The following is a 10,939-nucleotide window of genomic DNA, read 5'->3' as shown; positions in this document are numbered from 1 at the left end:
CTGTAATGTCTGGAGCCCTAACTTCTTTCTACAAAGTAAATCTTGATATTCTGTATGTCATTAGTGTAGAGTTTGTAGCTGTAGCCTTACCTTAGGAATTGTTAATGTTTGTTTTATTTTTTTGGTTTTTTGGGGGTTTCTTTTTTTTGGGGGGGGGGGGGGGGCAATGTTTGTGGGTGACATGGGTCATGGGTGGTAACTTTGGGGAGGGGATGAGGACAATATTTTTGGATGGCATGGGTCAGGGGTGTGGGTTTTTTTTTGGGGGGGGGGGGGGAGTTGATACAGTGGTTTGCTTCCTAATTTCCATAGACAAACTAGGAACAAGACAATAAATTTAGAGTGGAAGTCTCTCAAATTGGAGGTTGAATTGATTTAATATTTCACTCTTCATTGTATTGTTTCTAGCTTCAGCCAGACTGAGTGAATTATCGGTCTTTGCAAACTAGAGAATGGTTTGGGGATTCCCCTATTGGATTAAAGTTGTATGGTGTTAGGGAGTTTCAGGGTTGGGGTATTGGGTTTAACTTTTGAAGAGTTGGAAACAATCAAGAAAGCATGCTGTTGCACAGTTGTGAAGCATTTAATGAAAATGATTTTATTGCAAATGCAGAACTTGGATTTTATTGCAAATGCAGATCTTGCATTTTGTAATTTCAAGTATTTTTCATTTATACTTGAATTCATTATTGAATTATGAAACACAATCGGATCATCGGAAGGTTTTGTAATGAAAAGCTGTATGTTTTTTTCATTGAACTTTAAACAATGTTGACGAGGTGAATGGTGTTGAGGTTTATCTTAACATGTTCATGTGGACTTTAGTTTGTGAATATAAACAAGTTTAAGGGTAATATTTATTCCCTGTTAGTGCTGAAAATAACAATAATCCCATCAACCCAAGTACAAATGGCCCCAAAACTTTCTAAGGCAGATGGTGCGATCCGAGTTCGAGGTTGAACATACAGTTGTGTGCATTACACAACACGTGCTTCGGTCTTGTTCCACGGGTGTTCTTAAATGGAAGAGTGGCTTACTGCACCAGGCACCAGTCTGTGTTGGATCGCTCGGTACTCTTGTGCATGTAGAATATGAAAATGGTTGCAGTTCAGGGTACGAGGTTGTGCCAAGGTTCCACTCATGGCTATTGCGCACCAAAGCAGGCAATAATTGTTTTATTATATACCAAAATTCCATGCAAAGCAATTTCCAGCTTAAAAACCTCGTAGCAGGCAATCAAGCCAAAACACAGATGTGGAATGCGGGCTGGTAACTATTAAGGTAACCTTAGTTACGGATGTACGCGTGCGCACAAAAGCATTAATTCCTGGCTTGCCCGTGAAAACATTCTAAGTCGGACCCTTCTCACACAATTGCTATTGCCGTCTTGTTCCCGAAGGCACAGCGCTCACTTCTTACTGTAGAGTATCGGTACCAGTCCATTATTTCTTATACAAGTTTGGGTTTTGAAAAAAAAAAAAAATCTTTGCACATTATGTTGACAAAACTGATTCGCCGAACGGCACTTTAATGTGCCTATGTACATGTACACGTATTGCTATAGGAATGTTTTCTTATAGTAAATGTGTTGTCCCTTTAATTAATATAAAGAACATGTATTGGTCAGTTTGATGCTTGACCGGATTAATCTATGAAGATGAGGATATTTCTGTGCTTCGATATAAAATAGTGGAAGTTAAATTAAGAAAAGTTGCAGTATGTTTGGATGACAAAATGAGTGTTAAAAGACATAAATTCATATTCTGTGAATAATGCATGTATGTACGTTATTAACCAATACCAATATGTACAGCATTTGTTTTTGTTTTCATTTTCTGTCAAAATTAATGTTGATCATTTATTTACAACGTAGTGTAATATGATCAAGTTAAATTGTTTCAAAATATTTCTTCAGTAATTTTGATGTTAATTCTCTGCCTCTGTTAAAAAAAGGCCACGCAAAACAAAATGGTTTATCACTTCAGAAGGTTTTCAATTGAACAAATGGACGATTTCCCAAATATGACGCCAACAACCGCTTCAACGTTTCTGCGATATTTCAGCGTTGTGTACACAATTTTATACAAAAGTTTGCGCATTTGAATCAGGTCTATAATTCGATCATGAGAATTATCAAATACAAATCAAAGAAGCTGGAAAACAACACGCTTTGTGCAGATTCCTTTCGCCTGTGGCCTTGTGTATTGCATTACTTATATTTTTCCTTTACCGTCATATTTCCTTCCGTTTTTTCTTTTTTCCTTTTTATTTTCCAAAACGGTGTGAACCGGAATATAAAATGTCCATTAAGGTTAAATAAGCAGGGTGGAATGAGTGGTCGATTCATGTTACCAAATTTAAATCGTTTTCAATTTGGTTGTTAAAAACTGGTTTTATTTTTGTCTGTTTTAGGTGCAACTATCTAGTCATTTACATGTACAAGGAGTGACACGATTGTGAGATAGTTGCAGCGGATATGTACGTGTCAAAGAAATGTTTGGTTTTCTTTATATCGTCGTTAAGGCAATCATTTAAGTGTTGCATGGTCTTACTTCAGTTTTCCTTAACATTTTGATTTTGTTTTTAATTTAACGTAAAATATGGTAGGCCTAACCTGTGCGTTTTTTTTTTTTACTTTGACCCCAAATGCATGTAGAGTGTGACTGTGACGCAATGCTTCGTTATGTGTGATTGTTCATGCTGTTCCATGAGGCGCTAGACCTAATGGTTACCAGTGTGGCATGTTGTAAGGTACAAATACCATGTACATGTACATTGTATGACGGGTCTTTGAACATTCGATTACGTTTCAGTTGCCGTCATGACTTGTTTGTAGATTATACCGTAAGGGGCGTCCTAAAAACAGGTCACTCTCAAAAAAAGCTTCAATGCTGCTTCATTGTCCGTTGACTCAATTCAATCCTTAATGTATATTCAGAAATTTGATATGAGTCTTCAAATTAAATCTCACTATTAAATCATTGTAGTTTGTTCGTTTTTTATGAATGGTCTATATACATGTAATGCTACATTTTGCATTAAAACATTTCTGTACATATCTGGCACTGAAAAGCAAGTCCTTAGCTGAGAATTTGACATTCATTCCCCATTAATTTGCTAACCTTAATCATAAAGATAATAAAAACGAAGTTCACAACTTTTGTTTGATTAAATATGTACCATGTCTTCATTTTGTCGATGTAGTGATTTTTGTATAATTCGCATTGTCAATATTGCGAAGGAAAACTAGTATTAATTCGTCGGGGGGGGGGGGGGATGCAAAGCATTGAGGCTTGTAAACTGTATAAGAGTGTGTGTGCTTCTACAAACTTGGAAAGAAGAAAACTTAAGGCCAAAAAAAAAGTCTCCGGTTTCTGGTATGCGCGTCGCCGTAGCCATGCGCTTCGGCAAAATGAAAAAGTTTTTTTTTCAATGAAAGATGATGTCTTAAAACCGCCAAACTCACTGGTTTGACTGAAATCCTGCTGCTGCACAATTTTAATGTGTTTTTAGATAGGGTTATGATCGAGAATACGTTTTATGTGGCCTCTCTGGACTCCCATATATTTGCACAAAGTTTAGTCGGGCACCATTTGCAGTCAGCCGACATTAATTTTGAAGCAAAAAAAAACAGGTAAAAAAAAAAAAGCCGCGTCGCCGCACCACTTTTTGGGCAAGCTCCATACCAGAAACCGGAGACTTTTTTTGTTGGCCTAATCAGAGTTATAATCCTTGTGAATTTCGGATTTTATGAATTAACATGACTTCCACGCATAGCAGTTTCTATTACACCGAAGTACAGTTTCTATTACACCGAAGTACATGTAGATGTACAATGTACAGTACATGTGTACTCGCATAATACGAGCGGCATGTACATGTATGCAGTCACGCGTGTTGTCTGTGCGCAAAGTTCGTTCGTGACGTCACGAGACCTTTTACTTTGAGTCAGGACGAAGCGCATTTATATTGCACAACCAAGTGAAATATTATAATAGTAGCGCGATATAAGCACTGACGCAGCACAGACACAGCACAATTCGCTCATTTCTGCCTTCTCTACACAACGTTCCTTTGAAGCATATCATGTTTTAGACATTTTCCACTCCTTTTCCAAGACTGAATTTGACGGCCTCTATGCCAGGGTCTAGTAGAATCTCACTTCGCAAATTGTTCAAGTCATGCAAAGCTTCCGAAGGTCGTGTTTCTAAGCATACAGCAAGTGGAATTGGCTGACACGCCCAGTGATCTCCAAACATCAAAAACTGACTTAAAAACAACCAAGAATTCAATTCGTTGTACTTCTGAGAAAAAAAAAGTCAAAATGCCGAGGAAGACTAAAGCGAGTAAGAAGACGCAGAAAGCTGCAGCCGCTCCAATCGACGTGATTGACATCGATGATGACTGTGAGGGTGGCGACGCCGGAGCATCTAAGACCTTCCCGATTCAGTGTTCTGCGCTGCGCAAAAGTGGTCATGTGATGATGAAAGGACAACCTTGTAAGATCGTTGAGATGTCCACATCTCAACCAGGAAAGCATGGACATGCCAAGGTAAGAAGGCACTGTATTTGGAAGAAACATTTCAGGACTTAAAACTCTTCTCAGTTTTACAAAAATGTTGGTGCCTCTTCTCAGGTTTTACAAGAATGTTGGTGCAGGAGTTGATTGTGAAATTTTAAGAATGAGTTAAAGAAAATTTGGAACTCGGGCTAAATGCAAGCTTTGACAAAATAAATGGTTAAGATTGGCAAGGATTGGCGAAATTTCTCCCTCCAGTTTTGGGATTGGAGACTGATGTTGCATCACCTTATAGGGCAAACCGTCTCTCAATTCACTGTGAAGAAGAAGTTCTTGGCTTTGATTTCTCCTGAGTACCCATACTCATTCTGCTTTATTATTAGTCTAAAATTAGTTGCATTACTGTAATTTTGGTCAATAACATTTATTTTCATCAAAAGCAGAGAAAAAGGCACATGATGTCCAAGTTTTGTCAAATAACCTCATCCTTTCTCGTACTGCAGGTTCACATCGTGGGCATAGATATCTTCACTGGCAAGAAATATGAAGACTTCTGTCCATCCACTCACACTATGTCTGTGCCTCACGTCAAGCGTGAGGATTATCAGGTATGTATAGGAAGATTTTGAAATTTCTACCGAAGGAGGGGGAGCAGATAAGGCAAATCTGAATCTAGATTGAGGTCTGTCAAAATACGGACAATGTTTCAGAAAGGATTGCTGAAAGCCGTTATAGGAAAATCGGTTCTTTTAGATGTGACTGAAATAATGATGTTGGAACAAGTAACATCACACTCGGTCTGTTCCATTTTATTTCTTTCTCTGTCCCAGGTGATTGGCGTTTGGGATGAATGTGTGAACCTGCTGGATAACAAGGGAATCTCCAGGGGCGACATTCGTTTGCCGGAGGGAGAGCTCGGCACCCAGATCAAAACTCGCTTCGAAGCCGAGGAGGAGTTGATGGTAAATTATTTGAAGTTTCTGATAAATTATTCAATTCGTTCGGGGCAACATAACTGAGAGAGGAATATAAAACAGTCGTCGGGTGGGAGATGAAAATAAAATGGTCATTGGGTAGGTGTAAAATATAAAACTAGTTACTAGTCGATTTCATTTCTTTTACATGGTCTATTTTTTGATTAAGGATTTTGTCGTCACTTTCCTTCTTTGTCAGGTGACCTTGATGACCTCCATGGACCGGGATATGATTTGCGGTTTGAAGAAACTGCCCAAATAAAAATCGGCAAACTTTGCCGGCCATCGGCCGGCATCGGTAATCACCGGCAATTATAAATCATGTTACTGATTGCGCTGCGAGGATTACCAAACATTTTCGCGTAGAATTTAGTCAGTTATGCTTTTATGCATGAAATAGATTAGACATTGTTTATCTCATTTTAATCAGGAATTATGTCTCAAATGTAGCATCAGTGCTTTAGCTTTAGATGTTTCCCCTAGTTTTATTATGCTCAAAATGTAATTGTTATCGTATGTATTTTCGGTCCACTAATAATAAAAATCTTGGAGAGAAAAAAACGAACAAACCCACCCGCCTGATAAAATACTTGGTTTTACAAAATATAAATATTTGCATGCATGACTAGTAATTTAGCTCCTTTATAATGATATCGAATGTTGGTTTCAATTTGGTAATCTCTTTGATTTCTTAAAGGCTTCGTGATCTCTAGTAATATTACTCCTTTAGCCAGTCTTTAGTCAGCTTAAAATGCTTATAAGGATGATGACCATAATATTTGCAAGCTGTACATTTAGCAAATTTCATTTGAGAGAGATTGAAAAACTCAAATCACTAAATTTCAACCCATTCAAACAAATCCAATATTAAATAAACAATCGTAACAACTTTTAGATGTAAATGAATTTAAGGATGCCTTGTGTCTGATCGAAAATGCTAATCTGAAAGTTAGATAATCATTTGTGAATTATAGTCAACTTATTTCTCATTTAATATGGAGCCAGATCAATTATTATTTTTGAAATAAATGTCCACGTGTACGAAAGATGAAGCATTACAAAAAAAATATTGTAGTTGTGAAAGTGTATCTCATTGAAAAGAGAAAGACGGACCAGTTGTTTTATTGGATGATAAAAATTGTTCCAGATTGCTGCTTAGTTGCCATGGAGACTCATCTAATTATTAAACATGGCGCCACGGTTAGCAAATGCTGCTTTCTTGGCCGCCGCTGCTTCCTTATCTCTCTTTGCCTGCCTCTTCCTCTCGTACTCTTTCCTCTGCTCCGAAACTATCTCATCATCCAAGTTTTGTTTATCATCCCCCGCTCGAGCCTGCAAACCAAGACAAGAAAATAACACATTGTGGGTCTACGCCATACCCGCAAAAACCCATCCATCCAAATAATTAATGATTCAGAGGTTTTTCTTTGGTCGTTACTCCTTATTATCCTATGCAACTTGAAGGGCGCACATTGCATCTAGTGGACCCGTCCCTTCTGTCAAAAATTTAAAAAAAACCGGTGTTCATTAATTGTCCAATAAGATCACGACTTTTGGTCAGGTGATCACGGTTACTCGGTCCAATTCGATCATGCGCACTGCAACAAAATAAAATGGGCACAAACGCGAGTAGGCAGGGCTTTTAATGGCCGAATCCGGATTAGACTGGTTCCCAGTCCCTCCAACATCGATATTTTACGGGAACGAGAACTAACATTAATCCGGATGGGAATGTTTCATTTCTCTTAGTTCTTATTGGATGATTGTTTTGTTTTCCGGGTCAGCACAACTGGCCCCCGGCATAGCGCCACCGCCTGACAAGTGGTTATGGAGCGCCGTCTAGTGTTCGTGCACACTCCATTAAAGCTACCAACCTTGGTTTCGAAGAGTTTCTTAGCTCCTCCTACTCCCGCCTTATCAACAGAAGCAGGCTTAGCCAAGACGATCTCATTGGTGGCCACAATCTTGGTGTATCCTGTCCCTTCAGGCATCTCGTCCTTCAGACACTTAATCCACATCAGCATGAACTGTACCAAAGTTTTCAAGAAAAAAAAAATGGAATGGTTACGTTGTCAGTAATCACATGGTCGAACAGTACTTTTGTTTGAATGAAACTTGAGGCCAGTACCACGTTAGGTGGCCCTTATAATATTGATGACCTTTTAAGTTACGAGGTAAAAGTCAACGACCCGCTAGTATTAGGCCTATAAATTAAACAGTCGTGGAAAAATCTAAAAGCGACTTCCCTCTCAAAAATACGTAAATCCTTTTAAATATGCAATTACAATGTGTCCAAGGGTCCCCAGCATTCCTCTCAACATTGCGCGATAGATTTTTAATGGTTGTCCGAAGAAAAGACTACCCGCCCTCTGTTGATAACATGCGGGGCATTGTTAATTGCATACTTCGCGCAGATGGCAAGTTTTTGAAAAATGATAAAAAGTGGCATCTTTGCGTTTACCAGTTGTTAACATACATGCATGGAGGTGTTATCCATACGTACAGACACGGTGCCTGTCACAACAGCCACTTTGTACTTGCTTGTGGCATGGCACTGAACAAGACGAACTTAAGAGTCTCAGCCTAATTGGAAACTTCAAACTGTAAACCGTCATATGTTCTCATTACAAAAAAACTGTTGGAGTTGTACAGCCATCGTAATCAAACTGAACTGGATGTTTCGGACATAGCACAACACACAACTGGGTTTGATCATTCTACCGTAGCCACGCCCACGAGGTTCCTTCAAGCTAAACCTGCAACTTCACATCATACAATCGGTCAGATCATTATTGTGCAAATCTTACACGGATTATTGTAGGTAAGCTTTCATTACCACCGTTGAAGTTTAATGGCGCCCTCTAGTTCTGGTTTTGCTTGCTGCCTTGTTTGTATGTTAATATCATGCCTTTTCAAGATTCAAGAACTTGTCCAAATAAGTATTGTTAGAGTAGAATGCAGAATTCGGACGCCGCAATTTGAACCACAAATTACCTCAACTAATGTTTTAAAACATGACTTTTGTGCTGTGATGCATTTCCAAATTATTAGAAAACTCTGAAAATGTTTCACGACTCCCCATGGACTTTGAAAACAAACGACAAAACTGTGTCAGGTCAAAACATTCTAATGTTTCTTGTGACTAAATTATTGTGACACCATCATATATAATTTTGTGTTTGTTTGTTTCATCTTTAATCCAAATTAGAAATGAACAACGGCCTGGAAGTCCTGCATGATAGTACTAGCTGGCATATATAACATAAACAGCGCCCTCGGTCTGTGTACCCTGGTATACCTCTCTAAAGTTGAATTTTCCATCTTGATCCTCATCCAATGTTACGATGAGTTTTTTGAGTTCAAGGTGGGTCAGTGGTTGACCTCGTTTCTCCATCATGGCCTTCAGCTCGTCGTAACACAGAAAGTCATCTTTGTTCTCATCGTACCTTTTTCAAAACAAAAATCCACTCATCTTAAATCGAAGTTTGTTTACCCGCCCTGGTTTAGTGCATTTACAAAAGATAGTCTATAATAGCAACGGCAAAAGCTATTCATTGACGCATTTATGACATTGTATTGCCAGTTTTTATTCTTAAAAAAAAAGCTACATTTATCAATTTGTCAAACATAAATGCTAACAAAATAATCGCTGTCCATATTTTGAGGTACATGTAGTTTGTTACTTGGTCTCAGCTAGCTTGTAGACTCAATAATAAATGGTATCGTATAAGTAATTTGAAATAAGATTAATATCAAGTATAGAGTAAGACATAGGCTCGCGTCGTTTTTCATTATGCTATTCTCAATCCTTTTTTATGTTGCTGAGGTGTATCCCATCTCTTTTTTTTTACTAGAATGGTAGCGTTGGCTGTGACTTACTGTGCGAACATATCTTCATACATAGCGCATTGTTCTCGTGTAAACTCGCTAAACTCTGGGTAGGGATGCGCAAACTCCTCGTGCGGATCTCGATAATCTCTCATCTTCTTATCCACATCTTTCCCTTCTTCGACTGCAATCCGATTCTGAAGACGGTTAGCGAGTTCGTTATCAGCCATACTGTCCCCCAAGTAATCACCAGGATTGAATTTTGAAAATAAAGCCCTGCGACTCTCTTGGTTTGTTGCAATCAGGACAAAAGTTGTGATACTCTGTTTACGTACCAAGCGCAGATAGCTGGTACAGTGAACGCGGTGCCGCGCCCAAATGCGTTTGACGCTTGTTACCTATGGTAGCGCGCGCGTCTTTGTTGCGTCATCGGTTGTCCAACGCGCAGCTGTCTTGAAATGCTATGGCGCCCTCCAGTGAAATCCAGAAAAAATAATGTTATGTTTGTACGAGTAGGGCATTTCAGATTCGTTGGAAGAGAATCATTTTTTGTTACGGTAACTCAAAACATTTGATATTCTAGATTCTAGGGCCTATTTGTGATGAAAAATTAGAAACAATATACGTGTGCAGGTTTTTATATTTATTTACAATGTTTCGAAAGCTCCAAACATAATGAAGATGACAAAACCAAATAAACTTATTTATGAATGCAATATGAATCTGTTTTAAATATTTGCAAAGCTTAAAATGATTTTATTTACGAAAATAAGTACAAATTTATACAATAATTACTTGCAAGCACCGCATTAGTTAAAAACATCATTTGTTTCAAAATGAGTGTACAAATTCAATACTATATATTAACAAACTGTCTTAAACAAGGCCCAATTTACGAATCAATGTAAATATTTAACAAACTAAACGTATCCCATGAACAAATAAGATTTTCAATTGTTCATCAACTTGATAGTCCCTCAAATGGTATTTATGGAACGATGCAATTTGAGTGACATTCAACACAAAACAAACGTAATTGGCACTCGTGAATTAAAAGGGGGAAAATGAAATTAATCAATTACTGTAAGGTGTAGAAACAGGTGTAATTTATTAAAAGATATACTTGTGCGATCTGATGCACACAAAAATATCAGTTTCTACTTTTAGTAAGATTAAAGTAATGAACATGATGTTTTAAGATTTTAGATTCGAAATCATACTGCAACCCTTGATACCGATCCCAGGTACAGTTTAGTTGCAAACCAGGAGAAGTTACAATCTAAATACAATTCACAAAGCTATAAATTAGCATGTCAAAATTCCACGCTAATACTTCCTTATGATACATTGAGTCCCAAAGCAAAGAATAAAAAGTAACCAAATTTGGCATACTCTCAGTCAAAAACAGTTCACACTTTCATACAGATGTATTTTGAAATTAACGCCATAACAAAATTATTCGCGACACGAAAGATCAATTTAGGCGACTGTCAAAGGCAATCGCCTTTGAGAGTCGTCTAAATACATTTTGTTTGTTACCGATAATAACACCCCTCAAAATCCAAAGACGAATGTTCAAAACCTAACCTGTTGAAGTTTCAGCTCAGTGAATATGACA

At 37.9% G+C, this 10,939-nt stretch overlaps 2 protein-coding genes across 2 annotated transcripts; one reads left to right on the top strand and one right to left on the bottom strand.

Moving 5' to 3' along the window:
- The first annotated feature begins 3,988 nt into the window (after positions 1-3,988).
- LOC119746463 (eukaryotic translation initiation factor 5A-1-like) lies at positions 3,989-6,549 on the top strand. Its single transcript, XM_038223425.1, has 4 exons — positions 3,989-4,552; positions 5,023-5,127; positions 5,350-5,481; positions 5,693-6,549. The coding sequence occupies exons 1-4, from the start codon at positions 4,325-4,327 to the stop codon at positions 5,753-5,755; spliced, it is 528 nt and encodes a 175-aa protein (XP_038079353.1). The 5' UTR covers positions 3,989-4,324; the 3' UTR covers positions 5,756-6,549.
- LOC119746462 (EF-hand domain-containing protein D2-like) lies at positions 5,911-9,729 on the bottom strand. Its single transcript, XM_038223424.1, has 4 exons — positions 9,373-9,729; positions 8,792-8,939; positions 7,368-7,520; positions 5,911-6,825 (listed from the first exon to the last, which is right to left on the bottom strand). The coding sequence occupies exons 1-4, from the start codon at positions 9,549-9,551 to the stop codon at positions 6,670-6,672; spliced, it is 636 nt and encodes a 211-aa protein (XP_038079352.1). The 5' UTR covers positions 9,552-9,729; the 3' UTR covers positions 5,911-6,669.
- Positions 9,730-10,939: the final 1,210 nt, after the last annotated feature.

This window comes from Patiria miniata, unplaced genomic scaffold (genome assembly GCF_015706575.1).
Source record: "Patiria miniata isolate m_02_andy unplaced genomic scaffold, ASM1570657v1 HiC_scaffold_7, whole genome shotgun sequence".
In the NCBI taxonomy this organism is placed as follows: domain Eukaryota; kingdom Metazoa; phylum Echinodermata; class Asteroidea; order Valvatida; family Asterinidae; genus Patiria; species Patiria miniata.
The sequence above is the reverse complement of the archived record's forward strand: the minus strand, read 5'-3'. Positions and strand labels throughout refer to the sequence as shown.

Excerpts from the sequence above, each read along its gene's own strand:
- LOC119746462 (XM_038223424.1), bottom strand. The coding sequence starts at position 9,551 with ATGGCTGATAACGAACTCGCTAACCGTCTTCAGAATCGGATTGCAGTC. Across the intron at positions 8,940-9,372 it reads TATGAAGATATGTTCGCACA|GTACGATGAGAACAAAGATG; the intron begins GTAAGTCACAGC and ends GTTTTGAAAAAG. Across the intron at positions 7,521-8,791 it reads GAAAATTCAACTTTAGAGAG|TTCATGCTGATGTGGATTAA; the intron begins GTATACCAGGGT and ends ACTTTGGTACAG.
- LOC119746463 (XM_038223425.1), top strand. The coding sequence starts at position 4,325 with ATGCCGAGGAAGACTAAAGCGAGTAAGAAGACGCAGAAAGCTGCAGCC. Across the intron at positions 4,553-5,022 it reads GAAAGCATGGACATGCCAAG|GTTCACATCGTGGGCATAGA; the intron begins GTAAGAAGGCAC and ends CTCGTACTGCAG. Across the intron at positions 5,482-5,692 it reads AAGCCGAGGAGGAGTTGATG|GTGACCTTGATGACCTCCAT; the intron begins GTAAATTATTTG and ends CTTCTTTGTCAG.